Source organism: Poecilia reticulata, chromosome 6, assembly GCF_904066995.2.
Source record: "Poecilia reticulata chromosome 6, P_reticulata-male-v2, whole genome shotgun sequence".
Lineage (NCBI taxonomy): Eukaryota > Metazoa > Chordata > Actinopteri > Cyprinodontiformes > Poeciliidae > Poecilia > Poecilia reticulata.
In genome coordinates, this window is record NC_088835.1 from 14924580 (window position 1) to 14942947 (window position 18368).

Consider the following 18368-nt stretch of genomic DNA (forward strand, 5'->3'; position numbering starts at 1 on the left):
GTTCATCGGTCCATCATCCTCTTTATCTACTACTTTAAAACAAGTTTGTTTTAATTCAATAAGATCGTATTACCCACAGTAAATTTATAAAGAGCTTAAAGTACAGACATGGATTAAATCAAAGTCTCTTTCAAACAGCTCCAGTTCCCTACTGTGAACAACCTTTGAAAAGAAAACACTTACTTCAAGGTCATAAAGAGAAGGATAACTTGTCTTATCTGCAAAGAAGCAGCTGGCTGAGACCAGTATAAATAAAAGTTTGTCCTTCTGTGGTCGTTCAACGCACGCTATAACGACACGCATGCATCCCTCATCAGGCTTCTCTAAAAATACTTTTACAAACCCTACTGTGTCGACCCAACATGCAGCACTGATTACTCGGGTATAATGCATTTAAATGAATCTCCAAGCAGCACAGAGCATCTTTGTATCAGCTTTGTGAATGTTAACAGGATGTGTTAATGTTTGTGAAACAATGTGCTCTCTATCTTTATGCCATTTGTCTGTCTGTTTCATTGTCTATGCACAGTTGTATGTTGTCCTTTTGTTTTGGTTAAAAAACTGGCAAAGGATACTGTTAGTATCTCATTTTTAGTAAAAATGACTTTTTTCATTGAACCAGAGTTTCATCAGACCAGGCCACCAGTTTTACCTGCTCCATGGTCCAGTTCACATGTTATCAATCCCTTTGAAGGGAAGCTCAGTTGGGTCTGGTTTCGTTCTTTGTTTACCACTGCATTTACTAAAGTCTGATGTGTGCACGTTCTGACAGTGGTCACACTTACGTACATCGATACTAGGGCAGAACGTCTTCTTGTTTCGGGTGACCATGATCTTCCCTTAAGACAAGTTATTTCACTGTTAGAAAATGAGAAACTACGTAACCATATAATTGGACATCATTTAATATTAGAAAACCTTGTGTATATGAAACTACAGCCAACAAATGTAATCTACCTGGATTGTACTCAAATCAAACTCTTCAAAGACGATGATGTTGATCTTTTTCCCCACCCGGTGCCTACAGTTGTGACAGCTGCACTAATCCACTCAGAGACTTCTTAGCCTATTGTAAACACACTCTCTGACATGAGGAACAGAGTGATTTAAGAGACGTCCTTCAGCAGTACTAATACCCAGCATTAGATACACGCAGGACTGAGTGCCAAGGGTTTTTCTCATTATGAGATGATGTTGAAACAAACTCCTAAAGGCCGTCAATCTAAAGCATCCAAAGAGGTTGTCAAAATGTTTGTAGAAAAGTCATCTTACACTAGTCAGATTTATACATCAACTAGAGGTGAATTTTCTGAATTTCGGTCTGCGTCGTCATCTCTTTCCACAGTGACCTCACCTCAGACTTTAAAAGGAATACTAAACACCAGATATGTCAGATCAGCTGACATTCTTTGAAGAGAAAAAGAGGTGGAGGCAAAGTTCCCAGAGTCAGTCAGATGATGTTTCTGTTTCAGAATCCTCTGGATATTCTTGGCTATGACGTTGTGTCTCGTTTGTTTAAAATTCGGGATAATATAGTGCGTCAGACTAGCATAATTACAGTGTAAAGCTTTGCACAAACTTTGTTTGATGCGTTTACTTCAGATGCCCTGTGGTTTCTATTCACGGATTAACAGAAATGCCAATAAGCTCTGTAAATGTCCAAATGTTTCCCAAAAGAGAAGAGATGTAGTTATTACCATAAAATGATCTGCTGACAAAATTTATCTGGACTGTCTTTTACTAATACAAGCACGTTTTGTGCTGCAGTGCATTCTGACAGCTGCAATTACATTGTTTAATGAAAATACTTCTGGACCTCCTACACCCAAAATGACTGGCAGACTTGTAGCGCTGACTATGACTGATGGGCAGAAATATTAATTTGCATCGAACTCTTTCACATTTAGTAATGCTACAAGCACGTATGTATCTGTGAACGGCACATTTCTGTTGATGTCACAGATGAACTCTGTTTCCTAATTATGTGATTTCTAAATACAATGAATTTTATTGAGCATTACCAGAGTAAAGGGGGCAGAAACATGTGCATGCTACAGTTTTCATTTTCTTTTCTTTTACTGTTTGGTTTTATTTTCTTTTTTAAGACACTGTATAGAAACAAAAAAAGCTTGTATATAAAAATCTTCACTACCAAAAAAAAAGTTACAAAATAAATGCTGACAATTACTTTTGCAATTTATTTGATTCATGTGAGGATCATCTCAGAAGCTCACATTTAATGTGTTGCAACTCACACAGGTGGAAAATTCCCAACTTTGTCACTTTTGGACCAACTCAATTCAGCAAGGTTGGATGAGAACCTCAAACGCATCAGGGCGATGTTGGCGCTAAACTCGGTACATATTTGGTTGAGGATTGATGCCAGCAGCTTTAAGGTTTAGGGGAGCAGCCTGGGGGACGGTTATTGATTGGACGGCTGCTCTTAAACTATGGTCAAAGATTGAGGTTAATGAATTAAGGGCAGGTGGAGGATGGGATGAGCCTTAGCTGAGGAGCTTGGGATTAAGATGAGAAGAGATTCATTTCACTTCCACGTTTGCTGCTGAATCTCCCTTGTCCATAAAGCCGTTGATCTCACTGATCTCAACATGGCTTTAATAAATCAAAACATATACTTATAACATCTTCAAGTGTTGTTGTGCTTGCTTGTAGGCTTTCACAATATAGAAGAAAACAGCAAGACTGCTTCCACAAAGACAACTGTAGGGGGTCGTTTCCTGTGGCAACAGGAATTTTGCCAAGAGTAAAACTTCAAAGAAACTGTATAATCTGAAAAATCAAATGGGGTATAATTATGCTCATATGTTAACTTTTTAATTTTGATCAAAAAAGGCAGACATGCATTTTTAATGGCTATTTAAGGGCTGTGAATCAGTGAGTGAGGCCAAAAGAGAAGCCCTTTAAATGTGTAAAATCACTAGAAGTTACCCGTCATTCAACTTGAAAACATTTCCAGAAGCGAGGGAAATTGTATGTGAAGGTCCATATTTGTTGAGCTGTAGCTAATCAAACTGATGACCCAAAGCAAAGGAAGGAGGTAATTTAATGCTATACTGGAGGATTTCAGTTCTTTCTTCCAGCCTGATGCAACTAAATCTGTTTGGGCAAAGTCGTACTGCGAGGGCATAATAATGAGGCCGCCTTGCAGGAGACAGAACATTGTGGTGCAGATGTGTTAAGTTGTAAAAGTTACAGATGAATCTTCCCATTATTCTTTTTATACCCATAGGCAGGACAAACAGAGGAATCTAAACAAGGCTGACAAACCGAGGACAAGCCCTTATTGATCAACAGAAAAAATTATATTTCCCATGGAAAATGATTACTTGATTTATTTCTTCATTTCAAACAGAAACTGTCCTGCTCTAGTTCCACTTTGAGGTTTATAGTTTATGGTGCTCCCCTTCCTGTGTAACTTTCAATCAGAGCGTCCCATCAAAGCTTCTTTACCAACAGTTTTCTTATGCAGAAAAAAATACCTCAAGAGATGCAATGACCTCATAAATCCAGCTCCACTTTGAGTATCTTTGGTGCAAGACTATGGTGGAAAACACTGATCAGTAAGTGCATAAAACCACCAACCTCACATTGTGATTCAGGCAGTATTATTGATTGCTCCTTTCTATTAGATCTTGCCAAGTAATGTGATAGATGGAACCATTTACTGTGCAGCAGATACATGTGAGCCACCATTGTGTGCAGCAAATGTTCTGTGAAGGCCTCTACATGTGCTGCAGAACATCAACAAATGTAATTGGGATGACCAAAGAACACAGCAAACAGGTCCGGGATAAAGTCTTGGAAAGGTTTAAGGAAGGGTTAGGTTAGAAAATAATATTCCTAGTTCTGAACAGTGTAAATCCTCAGTCCTGGTGGGAGGATCTGTAGACAGGACAGCTGTAGTTGTGGCTTTTTACAAATCTGGTCTTTATGAAAGAGTGGCAAAAAGAAAGTAAATATCGAAAGCAAGCCTAAAGAAGTACTGCCTGCAGTTTGCTACAAGACCAGACGTGTATAAAGTGTACTTAAATAATTTACCAACACTTATTTCAGTCCATCCAGTTCTCCCTCATATGCATATCACACACACAGAGACACTGATAAATTTACACAGCTGGTAAAGACATAAGCTAAAACACTTACAGCTGTAACTGAAGTTGCAACACTTGAGGAGTTGTGATTTTTTTTTTTCTTTTAATGAAAAACAGACAAGTATAACATTTTCTGCACAATGCAACTACTGGAGGTGTGTTACACATTTTATTCTTTAAGTGGTAAATTATTTTGACTGATTTAGCATGATAATCCTACTGAATCATAAAGAATCCAAGGTACCTTCATTTATCAAGTCACATCCTGGATCCTTGTCCTTCCTCGGGTTTCAGAAAGAGTTTCTTCGCTGAGCCCCAAACTGCAGCTCGAGGCCCAATCAGTACCCTTGTCACAGTTCCATACACAGTCAGCAGGGATTGAATTCTTACATGGCATCCGACAGTGAAAGCCAAGCTGTAAAGAATGAGGAAGTCCATAATGATCCCCCATCCCCCCACTAAATAGGATACCATAGTCCAAGACAGGTTAACATGATTAGCTCTGACACATATACAGGAACCGAGAAGATGAGCAAATAAAGAGGCCTCGGAAAGACCTAATCACACCTTAATTATAGCAGACGGCGATATTAAGGAAGTGACAGAGTTACGAGCTGTTATCTCCTGAAAACTACCTTCAGGGAGGCTTTAACAGTCAGTCCTCTGCCACCCCTTAGAGCGCAAATGTCTGAAGTTGAGAAAAGGCTCCAAGTCTGGCTTCCAGGCTCTGAGGTGACATGGCTCTAAAGTTGTCCCCTAAAGCATCTCATTAAAAGCCTTTTGTTTTCATCATCGCTGGACAAACACCAACACTGACAAGACCGTACAGTTGACACAGAGTGCCAGTTTTGCCTGCAAGAGGTGACTTTAACAGGATCTACAATGCTTTCAGATTACCAAGACTGGACAGAGTGATGAACCTTGGGGCAGCTGTTCAGACAGCATGGGCACAGGACAAAGAGGGAGTCAGTACAAAAGAAGAGGCAGATCAGCTTTCACTGCTCTTTATTGTCCTACACTATGGAAAGCAGGACTGGGGCTTTCTCTTTTCAGTCTCGTGCGGTGCTGGGAGATGGACGGGGGAGTTGACGCTACGGGGACTCATGATTCACACACCCACCTGGGTTAGTGTGTGCATCTCATCGCTCGAACACACACCATTACCAATTACAAATCACAAGACCCCAAGGAAGAGGAGAACTTCCGCCACACAGCCTGATTAAAAAATGAAATATATGAGGCTGGTCACAGTGCCTGTGTTCATGCAGGGCAGCAAACGGAGCAAGAGAATCCAGCCTCAGACAAACACAAGCACAAACGATTGTGACATTGACATAAATCAATCTTATTAGTAAACTTATAATGACTCCCTCAATGATTTCTAACATCTCCTTATATTGGGCGATTACAATGCATAAATAAAAACAAGATTTTAAAAATGTTTAGTGAATATTTGACCATTTCTGCCAGTTAGGCTTTGCTCCACTTATAGCTGTAAGAAATGGAGCAGGTCAGGACAGCATAACGCTTGTTCCCTTTCCAGGCCAACATGATGTAAAAAAAAAAAGAAAAAAGAAAACACTAACTTTGCTTTGCACTTCTTCCCTCTTCCATTAAGCTATAATAAGATGTTCTGTGAGGAATCTGGCGGGGGAAACAGCAATATGTTCTACTTCATCCTAACCTAAAAGAACTGCCACCATAAATAGAAATGACTAGACAACATTTCAAGAAAACTGAGTAAAAGCTTCTTGCTCTCCCTGCCACTTCTTTCATGTATTTTTTAATTGCATTCTGTTAAAACAACTGGAATAGAAGGTGTTGTGGTTGGTTGTGCTAAAAGCACGTCTCCCTTAACTGTGAATAAATAGCAATGCAAACTGAGGACATTTATATGGTACTTTGAAAAATCAGGTAATGGGTTAATTTTGACAACTGTACCACTATGCAGCACCAACTAAAATTACGTCTCTGAACTATTTAATTAAAAACAGTAGTGATCTTAAGTGGTGATCAAATAGCTATGATAGAGTCCTTATATCCATCTAAAGCTGATAAGCAATGAGGAGTAAATATTGAACATAATAGTTTTGTTTTGGGGTTTTTTGTTGTTTTTTTATGATCAAACTCTTGTGACAATCCTTTTTTTTATGTGGTAAAAACACAAGAAGCCAAGTAAAAGTTAAACATAAAACTAGAACTTTTTCCTCAAAGTGTATGTTTTCACCTCCTTCCAGAAACAAGGGAAAAAAAGATTGATTTATGTGGACGAGCAGAAACCACTGAATCTGCTGTCTGCACAACTGGCACACATATCCAACAGAGTTGGCACAGCAAAGACGGGAGTATTGAGGTCAGAGAGCAGAGTCCAGTGTTTGCTCATCAAGAGATCAAATCTTCTTGGACAGAAACCATCATTCCAGGGTTTGTTTGAGGAAAAGAGAGAGGAAATATAAACGCTGAATGTGTCCATTGCCAAAATAATAAATAGTCCTGCAATCCTGATTGTTTAAGATATCTGCCTCCATCTTACATAGTTGGCAAAAGAGTTCTCATTTACATGAGTAATAAACCTAACATAATGTTCTACATGTTATTTTGGGCTGCTTAATATAGTGCTGACAGGCACTCTCTTACAGTGCATTCACACTAGCCCTTTTTAGTCCACCAAAAAAAGAGAACTCTGGTCCACCTAAAAACACAGGTATCGATTTGGTTCAAGTGAATTCTAGCATGGTTTGAAAGTACATGCGAAGAGCACCGGAGACTGCTCCAAAAGCAAGAATCAAATGAAAACGCAGGGCATTCTGGTTAAAGACAACCAAAATAAATGCTGCTGGGAGAAATGGACCGTAGTCTTTTACCAATGACAAAAGAAAAATGCCACTCCATTTTTGTTTACATTTCGTAAAGAAGGAAGTTGAGTTTGTGTCTTCTTCAGAGGTTCAGATCTGATCTAGTTCAAGGTAACCAGATCAGATCGTAAGGTGCTAAAAAAGCTCTGCACATAGTTAAAATACAGATATGAAATTATTGTGGTTTAGTTTGGAAGGACACCTTGATAAATTATGTGATTTGTTTGGTTAAATTGTCTCACAGTACTCCGCTCGTTCACAAAACGTCAGATAATTCCAGATTTAGGGTCCAACTTTAACCAAGACATTTTTAAACACTGCCCTGCAACAGACTGGCGACCTGTCCAGGGTGAACCCCGCCTCTCGCCCGAAACGTTAGCTGGAGATAGGCACCAGCAACCCTCCCGACCCCACTAAGGGACAAAGGTGCAAGAAAATGGATGGATGGATGGATTTTTAAACACCACAAATTGTCTTCCTGCACCTTTTCTGCGCATGGAAAACTAACCTGGTTCTTTTATAGAACCAGTAAAGAACTGGCTTTAGCACCAGCCAGGATTCAGCACTGGAGCAACTTTGATAGAAAAATCATAACAATGTTTCAAAGAAATGTTGATGTGGATATTTGTGATGATAGCCTAATGGTATTATTTAAAGAAAAAACTGAGAACTAGTCCAAAGAATCTGAGTTTTCACCGAAGGCTGAACCTTTAGAGATGTTTAGAAAGGATAAAAGAGCAATAAGTATACAAGTTCACCTACCATTAAGTTTCTTTTGTCACCTGACATTTGATTTGTTAGATTTACTTTAATATACTAATGCAATACTAAGTGGGACTTTGTGTGTGACCACTCACAATTATCACAATGAGCAGAAAAGAAACAAGGATGACAGTCCTTTTCCGTAAGCGGACCATTATTTTAATTCAGGGGCACTCCATAGATCTGTGGCTGGAACCACAGATGTGGCTTTAGTTTCCATCTCCAGAGAGGGAGGGACAAGTTCGGCCCGGAGCTTATGAGGTCTGCCTGAGGCTCCTCAAGCGTCCACCACTGCTGCTGTGTGAGGAGCTCAAGTCCTCTCCTACTGCAAAAACCACAATGAGCCTTTATTGTGTTTCTGATACATTGAGAGCTCTGTGCTTGTGAGACTCTTCCTATCCTTTTGGGTTACTAAAAGCAGACCAAGACCACTGAAAGGGAACACAGACAATAAGAACAGAAACCATATCAAAGAGTGCAGACATGCTATGGTGTCCAAGACATAAAGACCTCCCAATATGCAGCATTTATAAACACAACGTTGGAGTCTTATCTTCACCTTAGGCCATAATCAATCTGACTTCCATCTGCAAATAATGTTAGGCTGCAAGAAGTCATTCTTTCTGTAACAATGAGGCCCCTATACACGCAAATTTCTCATCAGAGCAGTTGTGCCTCAAGGGGTGGTCTTTGGCTATTGATTAGAGGGGCGGCAAGCTCAATGGCTGCTCCCCCCAGGTCATGAGGTTAGGGCAAATAATAGAAAAATGGAGGGAGGGGGGGGAAGGGCAACACCAAGCTATAAGATTAGTAAATTAAACTTCTGTTCATCAACGTGAAGTGTTAACCCTCCATGGGAAAATGAATGTGGCTGGGGGAGAGAAAGATTGCTTTGAGAAATGTGCAAGTAAAAAGACACTTTAAATCAGACCTCTGACCTTTCACCTTTTCCTTTACTTTAGCAAAAGCCTTTGTTACCAAACATCTTTTCTTTATCAGATGTGTTAACCAGTTTATGAAACACTTGGTATGTGGTGCGAGAAATAGTTGAAACACCCCGTTATTTCTCCCTTATGTGAAAAGTCTTGCAACATTACTGTTATCATGTGACTTGGTTTGGTTACATAAATGTAAGCAATTATTAGGGGCCCTGAAAATAAGTGATTGTTTTAACCATAACACCCTGTGTCTATGTGTGACTATTATTATTTTCGAGTAATGAAGGAAGTGGTTCTCTTGCTGCCCTGTTGAATTGATCAAAGCTATAAATACAGGACTATTGTTAGGCCAACCAACAACAGTTACAAAAGCATTGAAGATGCTATTCTAAGTCCTTTTTTTGGAAGTTTTTTTGAGTATCAGCAGAAAAAAAAAGTATGACTGAGTGACAGATAAATATTTATAAGCACTGTGGTAGCACTATGGCAGGTAAATGGTTAGCCTTTAACCTCAGTCAAGTTGCTACACTTGCGTGATAGCTTTCTATCAGCACTACCGGGCCGTTTCACAGTTTTTCAATGAGCCTCGAGAATGATCATCTCTAGTTCAATATTAAAAACACTTAATTCTTTAAAACAATTTAAGAATCATAAATTATTACCCTATTTGTGTACACACTAAATCGGAATTTCTGTTCCTTTTTGCCATTATGACTACCTTAGAATGAGACAAACATAAATACCACAATATATGGATTTGGTAAATCTGAACTGAATTGACTTTCCACTTTCTCACTTCTTTCTCATTTTCTTGAATGCAAAATTCATGTATAGTCTTGTATGTTCGATGTATCGTCACCCTTTTAATTTTCACTGTTCAGTGTCTCTGTCGTATTTTTCACAGTCAAACTGTTGTTCACTAGCAACAGTTTACTGAATGGAAAGACCCAACAGAGGCCTCACAAATCTCAGTTTCGGTGCCCAAATAAATTGTTAAGTAAGAGATTGGTTATTTAACCTCACATTATCCAGCTAGTAACTCATTTGATATGAAAATTACAGTAAAGTGGTAGTTACTGTGTCACAATTTAGGCCCTAACTTTGAAAGAACTTTCCCTTAGCGTACCACCCAAATCGTTTCAATCCATCCAAAATATTTCAATAACTGGTGTAGAAATGCTGTAGATAACAAATGTGAAACAAAGCAAAGCATAGGACCTCTGTCCAGACCTATTCTGGGCCTGACCTGCCATCCTGTCCCATCCCCCAATCTCCTTCCTCCTAATCCAGTCCTCCTGGGAGGCAGGAGTTAGCATGGCTCTGATGGTCAAATTGTGTCTGTTTGCCTTCCTGTCTGTCCATCTGCTAAGCTCCTGCTGTCAAGTTGAAGGAGTCAATACTGTAAACGAAGTAATCTCAAATCTCTTGTAATTCCAGTTTATTTCACTTTTATCCAACAGTTTCAACTTTCCCTGAGGATAGTCCAGTTCTATCTACACCCTTAGCCTCCAATGTGCAGCTCATTAACACACACTCCATGGTGATTCTTCTCTATGCTGCTACACGTCCAACTGAGAGGACAATCTAATAGAAAAATAAACTTGTATTTTGCCGTATATACATACTTCATTCACATCCTGAAATACCTTAGTTGGGGTCTCACTGTTATGGGTTATATCTCATCTTATGAGGGAACAATCAGCCTTATCCATTGCTGAAAGTGTTGGTTCCTGCACGAATGCAAACCGGACCCCCCACCCCCCAAAAAAATCCCTACTCATTTCTGTCCCATCAGAAACAAGCAAAAGAAGCAACTGCTCTATGCTAGTCTGTTTTATTACAGAAAGTTTGATGTACAACCCAATTATACCTGAAAGTATTTCGAATTTTAAACATGGGATAATCAGGTCGGTTTCTTAAGAAAAACAACTGTGAAATAGCTCTTTAATAGAGTACCTGTTTAGAAGAACAACAGGTTCATTAGTCATTGATCAGCTCAGAGCGTTACCATATTTTTATTGGAAATGCGATTCAGTAAAAGAAAACATGTTTGGGGTACAACATCATTTTTTTTAAATCTAGAGCCTATGGTGCCCCTAAGGCAAAGCCATTCTCTGTGGAGAGCCACATAACCCACTTAAAAACAAACACTACAGAGTGCTGAATACAACCTGAGACAGCAAACCTTGCTTGGTGGTTTGCTTTAGTTTAGAGAGACACAGACATGGGTTAGTAAAGGATTTTGGGGGCTGCAGGGACGTTCTTGTGATCTTTGCTACTCCAAAGAAAGGCACAGCAGGGAACTTGAAACCTTGTTTGTGCTCAGCAGTTTAGAGAAACTGCAAAAAATGGCTGAGCAGCCACAGATGGTGCTGTCAATAACAATTCATTCAACCATGGAAACGATCACTTGTAGACAAACGGCACACCCAGAGCCATGCCACCTCTAGGAAGCATACAAGCAGACATAAAAGGAGTGGGTAGTAAAAGCAGATGGTAGATGTGTGAATGGACGATGAGCTGAGCTGCAGAAGGTGTCAGAATTCCATGAGTATTTCAAACTCCATCCCCCATCATCAGAGATGCCTACTGGGGTTAACCATTCAAGCACCACAAGTACTCAGAGTGAAGGATGCAACACTATTAAAAAATATCTGAAGTAGATATTATTGTTTCATAAATTGATTGAAGTCAGAAGAATGCAAGAAAAAAAATCTGCATTTGCGACACAATTTCACTTGCCAGATGAAGGTGGCAACATTTAGCCTAATATTCAGATAAACACCTTACAAGTGATACAAGATGCTAAATTTGACTAAATTTTCCTCCTTTATCAATTTTTCATGCCCATACCATCCTGTTGAAGCTTGCAGTGGAACTGCAGTTTATATTACATTTGCACATGACAACATCATTCCTTGGTGCAGTTGTTTACGTTTCCAAGTTTGTTATGGCACAACTCTATGTAACAGGGCAAGCCGCAGTGAGTGAGAAATGCTTCACCACAAAATGCTACAAAATAAGAGACCAGGCAGAAACCCAGTAATCATAAAGGTAGCCAAAATCTTGCTTGTTGGTGCAGACTCAAATTCAATTTGCATTGCTGATGAAGGAGCTGCCAAACATTGTGGTAAGGGGGAATTTGTTAAACCCTGATAAGTTCATTCCTTCAGCTTTTTGAGTATTGTGATTGACCTCTGCATGCAACACAAAGGCAAGACCTGGTAAGACCTAGTAGCAGAGTGAGGAGGACAAAATGTGTTTAGGGTTTCAGACTAAGAATTGGCTTTGATACTCGATAAGTACTTGCATTCTTGTCACATCAGCGACATCTTCTGAACTTCCATCTCAGAAACATTGCTTCACTTTGTCCATCACGCTTTCTCTGCATTATAACGTGCACTATGGTTAGATTAACTTGACTAAATAATTTTGTGTATAAATTAAATATGCCCGTCTTGCAAAATACCTTCAGAATACAGCTGTTGCAAACTGGTGGTATATAGATAAACTGAATTGAATCTTTCAAGCTTCAATTCAGCATACGTACTAACAACATACGTGAAAATTTCAAACCTCCTGCAAATTATTTTAGTTCTTTTCAAATTCAAATCTGTACATTGGGCGATATTAAAATCACTTATGTGTGTGCACCAGTAACAGGGGCATCAGTACCATCAGTACCACAGGTTCCACAGAACAGATACTGTACAGAACACATGTAGTACTGCAGGAGTAAGAATGTTTTTGGTTAGTGTTTGGAATAGACTCCATACTGAACAGCTCTAAAGAATTCCATTGTTTCATAATGTACACTGTTTACAACAAACCACACTCTCCACGGTTGCTTACATTGAAAACTCAAAACACGTGCTTGTTTGAAAAACCAAAGTAAGAGATTTAAAGCTAATGCACATAATAAACTGAAATCTGTTTGTAATTAAAGAAAGATGCATATAGCTTTCTGTCATTCCGCTAAGTGCTGAATTTACTTTTATTTATTTACAAACTGTATCTTAAACCAAATGACAGATTCCATCTCGGAGCACTTTTCTTTCTTTAATCCCCCAGAGTGCAAACATGCGTGGGCTCATCTCCCTGGGCATGAGGAGGGGGAAAGTCTCCGGTTTCAGGCAGCAATGCAGGCAGGTCAGAGGGCAGCCTTTATAATGATCTAAGAGAGGACGCCTGTCAGTGTCCCGGCATCTCAGTCACAACTCCCAGGTCACAAGCGCCAAGCCACAGCTTGACATGGAGCCAACTCCTTTACCACAGTAAAACACACAAGTGTTGCTGTAACAACATTACCAAAAAAAAAATGCTTAAACACAGAGAGAATTCAAGGGCAGACATGACCTTTCTATCACCGTCTGTAATGTTTCAGATAAACAAACACTGATATCCACGATGCAAGTTGCACAAACCCAATCGTGGTAGTACACGTTTCTCCAAACCAGACTGCGTATCGTCTCAGATGCCGGGTCTTGGCAATTAGAAAAACCTAATCACAAATGCCTCAGAGCATTTCAATAAATGGATAATATCCTTCTGAGTCAAAACAAAACTTCCAATTTCCTGTGGGATGCATAAAAGGGCTGGTGGAAAGTGTTTTACAAGCAAATGTCAGCTGAATGACAAACCAGGCCACAGAACGGTAGTTTCAGCCATTGCAGGAAAGCTTTCAGACAGTCAGTCACCACAGAAAACTACATTATATACCCAACATCTCCTGATCCGAATAGCAATAACTCTGGGTAGAGCTGCTGTAATGAGAGAAATGTAATGCAAAATGGATTCTTATGGTTGTGTAAGAAAGTTAAGCAGCTCACGCAAAGGTTGTAAAAGCACTGAGTACAATTTTAGAGTTTGAAACAAAGCATGATCAAACACTGGCTTTGTCTTGCTTCCCTCATTGCTTGTTGTTGTGCGTTCTGAGCGATTCATGTCTGCTCACCAGGCTGCCTCTGGCTTTCACAAGTTTTATTGCTGATGCAATTATCATCACTGCAAACTCACACGTAATAAAATCTCCCTACAACTGCAAACTCAGGAGCAGAAACAATCACTTCCTGATCAAATGAGAGAAAAAAAAATCATGAGCTTCATAGTTTGTGAGTTGTTATTTCTGAACAGATCAGGCTCAACTTTGCAGATGATTAGTAGAATCAAAGAATGCTATAACGTTTAAAAGTTTCAAAGGTGCAAAAATGTTCCATCATGCTATTTCTTCAGTTTACAGTGTCAGCAAGACACTAGCTAAAATATAGGAGTTTTATTTAACTGTGTAAAGTATAAAGTAGTGTAGTGCTGTGTTAATGTTGCTGTACACTCTCTGTCAACTGACTGGAAGGCTGCTGCTGCTCTTTTACAATAATTTTTCCATATCATTTTAGCTACATATGAACCACCAGAAGATACAACTCTTAAACTATCAGGTTGAAAACCTTTTGAACAAATCAGTATAATAATGCACAAATAAAATGCTATACTGGTATCCAGCTTTAGAAGTGTTCTGGGGGGGAAAAAAAGGTATCTGCATTTTAATAAACAAAAACACTGCTTGGCTCTGACTCTGTTTGGCCCATCAAGCAGCAGCTTTCCTCCGCACCAAGTTGTTTTTCTTTTTTTTTCTTTTTTTATTAATCTTCCTTTTGAGTTCTGCATGACAAGTTAGAAACTACCTCACATCTTGTTGTTCAGTATTCCTCATAATAGTGCATCATCCTCTACAGGTTGACAGCACTTAGTGATACTTACAGCAAACATAAAGGGGCCCGAAACATTCTTTGGAAATAAGAGCTCATGCTCAGCCACTTGTAATTTCTCCGTACAACTCTGGCCCCCTTCCTACTCTTCATACAACCCACCCCCCTCTTTAAATCTTGCCGACCTCTGCTAACCTCCCTTCTTTAACAGCCTTTAAGGTTGGATACATGGGTGTGAATAGGTGGTATTTCAGCATACTAGGGGCACTAAAGAACAGAGCTGGCTGGCCGGGGGCCAAATCCCCATGGTTACCCTGGTGCAGCGACTGCCTCTTTCCTGTGTGTGTCTGCCTGTGACTAAATCACCTCTGCTCTGCATGCATGGGAGACCTGAAGGAGACGAGATGAGTTAGGGTGGCAATCATTGCAGAGTCTTGCACACCTCTGAACCACCCCACCAAATAAGTAGCAGATTTGCGCTTTAAAATGAGAGCTTGCATGGGGTAGAGACAGGGCATGAAAAAAAGCAAAACCCAAAGCCACTAGTTCTTCTTAGGATGAATTCTATATTACCTCTTGACCCTCGCTTTTAGCCGTTCACCAAGGGTAGGGTGTCCCAAGTCAAATGGCTTAGTAGCCTGTACAAGCTAACATTTTACAAGGGCACACATGGAAATAAAGGGGCAGGACCTGTGCTTGCAAATACACTCAAAAATAATTTTTTAAACATCATACAAGTGAATGTTTCAATGAGTTCTGTAATGACTAGTTTGAAATGTTTCAACATTTTGTTGATTATTATTGTTAATTTAATAAGTGTAAGAAATAGCAGTCAGTGTAAAATATTTTGCTCCAACAAAAATTGTTTTCAATAAGGGGAAAAGGATTTCTATTTAAAATATTTCATCAAAACAAAACAAAAAAGCAACTGAAAAGTCTACGCTGATGATTCCTGATAAGTTACTAAAATGGGAAAAAAAAGCAGCAAGACATCTTTAACATACTTGATCATATTTGCAATGCAACTTATCCTGAGTGTACCACAAGTACATGTATTGAAGCTCAGTATTCCAAATTCAATGATAAATAGATGAAAGAAAAAAGAAGAGCAAAACTGTGGGGAGATACAGAATCCAAGATGCATTAGGCCCAGTATGACATTTCCAAAGTCAGTGAAGATCTGGGGTCCTATCGTAGTTCACAGTTTTATTAAATCCAAAGTTAAAAGAGTGATACACCCAAAAATTGAAAGAACTTTCACGCTTGCCTCTACTAACAAGCTTTATGGAGATGTTGATTTTAGGAGATGGACCCTGTCCTCACTACCAACCAGTACCTGGTTTGATGACCATGGTATCACTCTGCTTGGTTGACCAAGCAACACAACCTGACCTAAACCCCATAAAGAATGTATGGAGTAATGTCAAGAAGAGTATGGACGAAACACTACATCTTACAGTCTATATGAGCTGAAGACAGCTATTAAACCAACCTGGTCTTTCTTAATCTGTCGGCATATCACATACTCAGTGCCATCCACCTTTGATCCTGTCATTTATGCAAGGATTCCCAACAAAGTACTGAGCACATTAACTACAGGCTAACCATTCCTCAATCAAAATATGCATATTTTGTGATCTTACATAAAATACTTCTGAAAAACCAAGTATTTTGGATTTAAAAAGTAGCGTCCAACTGAAAGAACTTGCTCAAATTAATGTAATTTCAATTATATTCAGATTTTTTTGAGGATCACCTGTTTCTGTAATTCAACAAGTGGTATCAACCTCTTGAAGGAGTGTCATTTTTTTGTAAAATATTTAACACCTAAATTCCATGTCACGATACAGAGGAACTGATATTGGTCAGGGAAATGGGATTCAGCAATGAGCAACACAGAGCTTCAATGGTGCAACAATTTACCCCCCTTGCATAATCTCTGTCCTGATGGTGTGATGGCACATGATTTAACAACACTGTCACATTCAACTGAAAGTAACAGGTTGTTGCTTCTGCATACTGAAAGAAAACCAGAAGATATGGTATAACTGGATTTTCTCTTCGTGTGAGACCTTGTTATCGTTTCTTTGGAACTGAAACAAATCTGATACGCACAATCCGAACAGACTTTTTTTTTTTTAGCAAACAACATACTAAATCTAACCCTTACCTTTTATTTTCCCCAAGTTTGACATGAGCAAAGCAGGGAAGATATTCCGATAACATTTCATTCCAACAACCCCCGCCATCACTGGCTATGACTCATGCAGGTAGTGATGAACCAGCCTGGTCCCAATTAGTCTTTTTCCACTTCCTTACCTTTGACTTGGCTCTCATAGTCTGCGATGATTTCTTTATCCTTTTTGAACCTCGGTGTGGACATTGTTCCCGTCTTCTTTGCGCTCGGAGCTCGTTGGAAAGTTCTTGGGAAAACTGTTTGTCAACAACAGAGCGGAATATCCTACAGTAGCGGACGCATCCTGCCCGTGAGGAATGAACGGCAGAGCCAGAGAATCCGCGTCAAGAAAATGACTATGTGAAGAAATTCAACTCCAGCAGTGACGTTTGGAGCGAAGAAAACATGAGCCTTTACTACTGCAATGTTCCTCTTCCCTCTGAGGTGGATACAGACAAGAGCCAATGCGCAATCCTCTCCCAACCAATGAGTCTCCGAAGCACGGAGCAACAGCAGCGCTGCAGGAAAAAAAAAAAAAAACAAGCAGAAAACAGTCGCGCAAGTTTCAGGGGGTCTCTGTTAGAGAAGTGGCTCCAACAGCCCGACGAGGGAAATGCCTCGCAAGTCAACTTTAGTCCGTAGTGCGCGAGCTTGTTTGGAAATGGTTTCCCAGTCTGGTCCACGCACACGTTACCCGACCCGCTTGCTTTCCCCACGACGGTTTGTCCACCCCCTCCACCTCCTCTACCTCCAACTCCAACTCCCAGCACGCTCCGAAGCAGACAGGGCAGGCCGAACTGCAGCAGCTGGAGGCAGGCAGGAACACAGAGCAGGAGAGGGGGGTGGGTGGGATCTGCTCTCTCACTCTCTCCCTGCCAGTGGACACAAGTGGCACTCATGCCCCCTCCTGCCCCCCAAGTCAAATAGATTTACGGTGAGATTGTGCAAAGTATTTCATTAAAAAAAATAAACATTTCTAGAGTTACTGCTTGGATCAAGATATTACACTCATTAAAAGATGAATGAGTAGAATCAAGGGGAACTTTATTAATAATGTTTATGTAACACTGCTGTAGCTATTTCTTAAATAAATAAAATCTACAGGCTGTCCTAGTGCTGGAGAAGGCCGAGCTTGACAGAAGTCCCAAATTCCTCCTTAGCTTAAGGACATACTGAATCCAACAGATTCTTGTTTAATTTGTTGGGTGAAAAGTTGAGTTTTTTCCAGAGTTGAAGCAGCGTCCGCTGAAGCTAAGCTAAACCAGAGCGCCATCTTGAGGCAAATTTGAAGCACAGTTGATAGTATCGCTAGCATACTCTGTGAAAAGGAACAGGGTGTAGCGAGCTTTATCGATTAAGTTCATTTAAGTGCATTTAAACCTCAGATAACAAGAGTAATACAAAGCCCTCGTGAATCATGTCTCCTATGTTTGGGAATCCCGTGGAAGACTCTGGCTTGGTTGTTGCCAGGAGGACGGCACTTGCCTGACAACACTGTCAACTTTAAAGTTTAGTACCGAGGGACTATTCCAGTTCCAACTCTCAGGAGTTGGGGCGGACTCTTTGACTCCAATGGAAAGAACTGTTGCGTATGAAAACACTCGACAAATATTATGCTCCCAACTATGGAGGAAGAGTTTGAGGATTGGCTACTTCCTGCTCCAACAATGACTGCAAACCAGTGGATGAAGCAATGTCATAAAATACATGGATGAGCAAGTTTGGTGTTGATATAAATATGCACTTTAATATTTTGGCTGTATGCTTTAAGTAAAACCATAAATCAAATCAATCAATCCATCCCCTTTTATACAACACTC

The 18368-nt window shown here is 39.9% G+C and overlaps 1 protein-coding gene across 4 annotated transcripts in view; it reads right to left on the reverse strand.

Moving 5' to 3' along the window:
- Positions 1–17448, reverse strand: part of srgap1a (SLIT-ROBO Rho GTPase activating protein 1a) — an 82941-nt gene extending 65493 nt beyond the window's left edge. For 2 of the 4 annotated variants that reach the window (XM_081608022.1, XM_008411655.3), the window contains exon 1: positions 16692–17448. In XM_081608022.1, coding sequence (XP_081464148.1) covers positions 16692–16755 — 64 coding nt within the window. In that variant the 5' untranslated portion in view covers positions 16756–17448. The remainder of the gene's footprint in view (positions 1–16691) is intronic. The other 2 variants (XM_008411652.3, XM_008411653.3) reach the window with 2 other exon arrangements.
- Between the last annotated feature and the right edge of the window lie 920 nt (positions 17449–18368).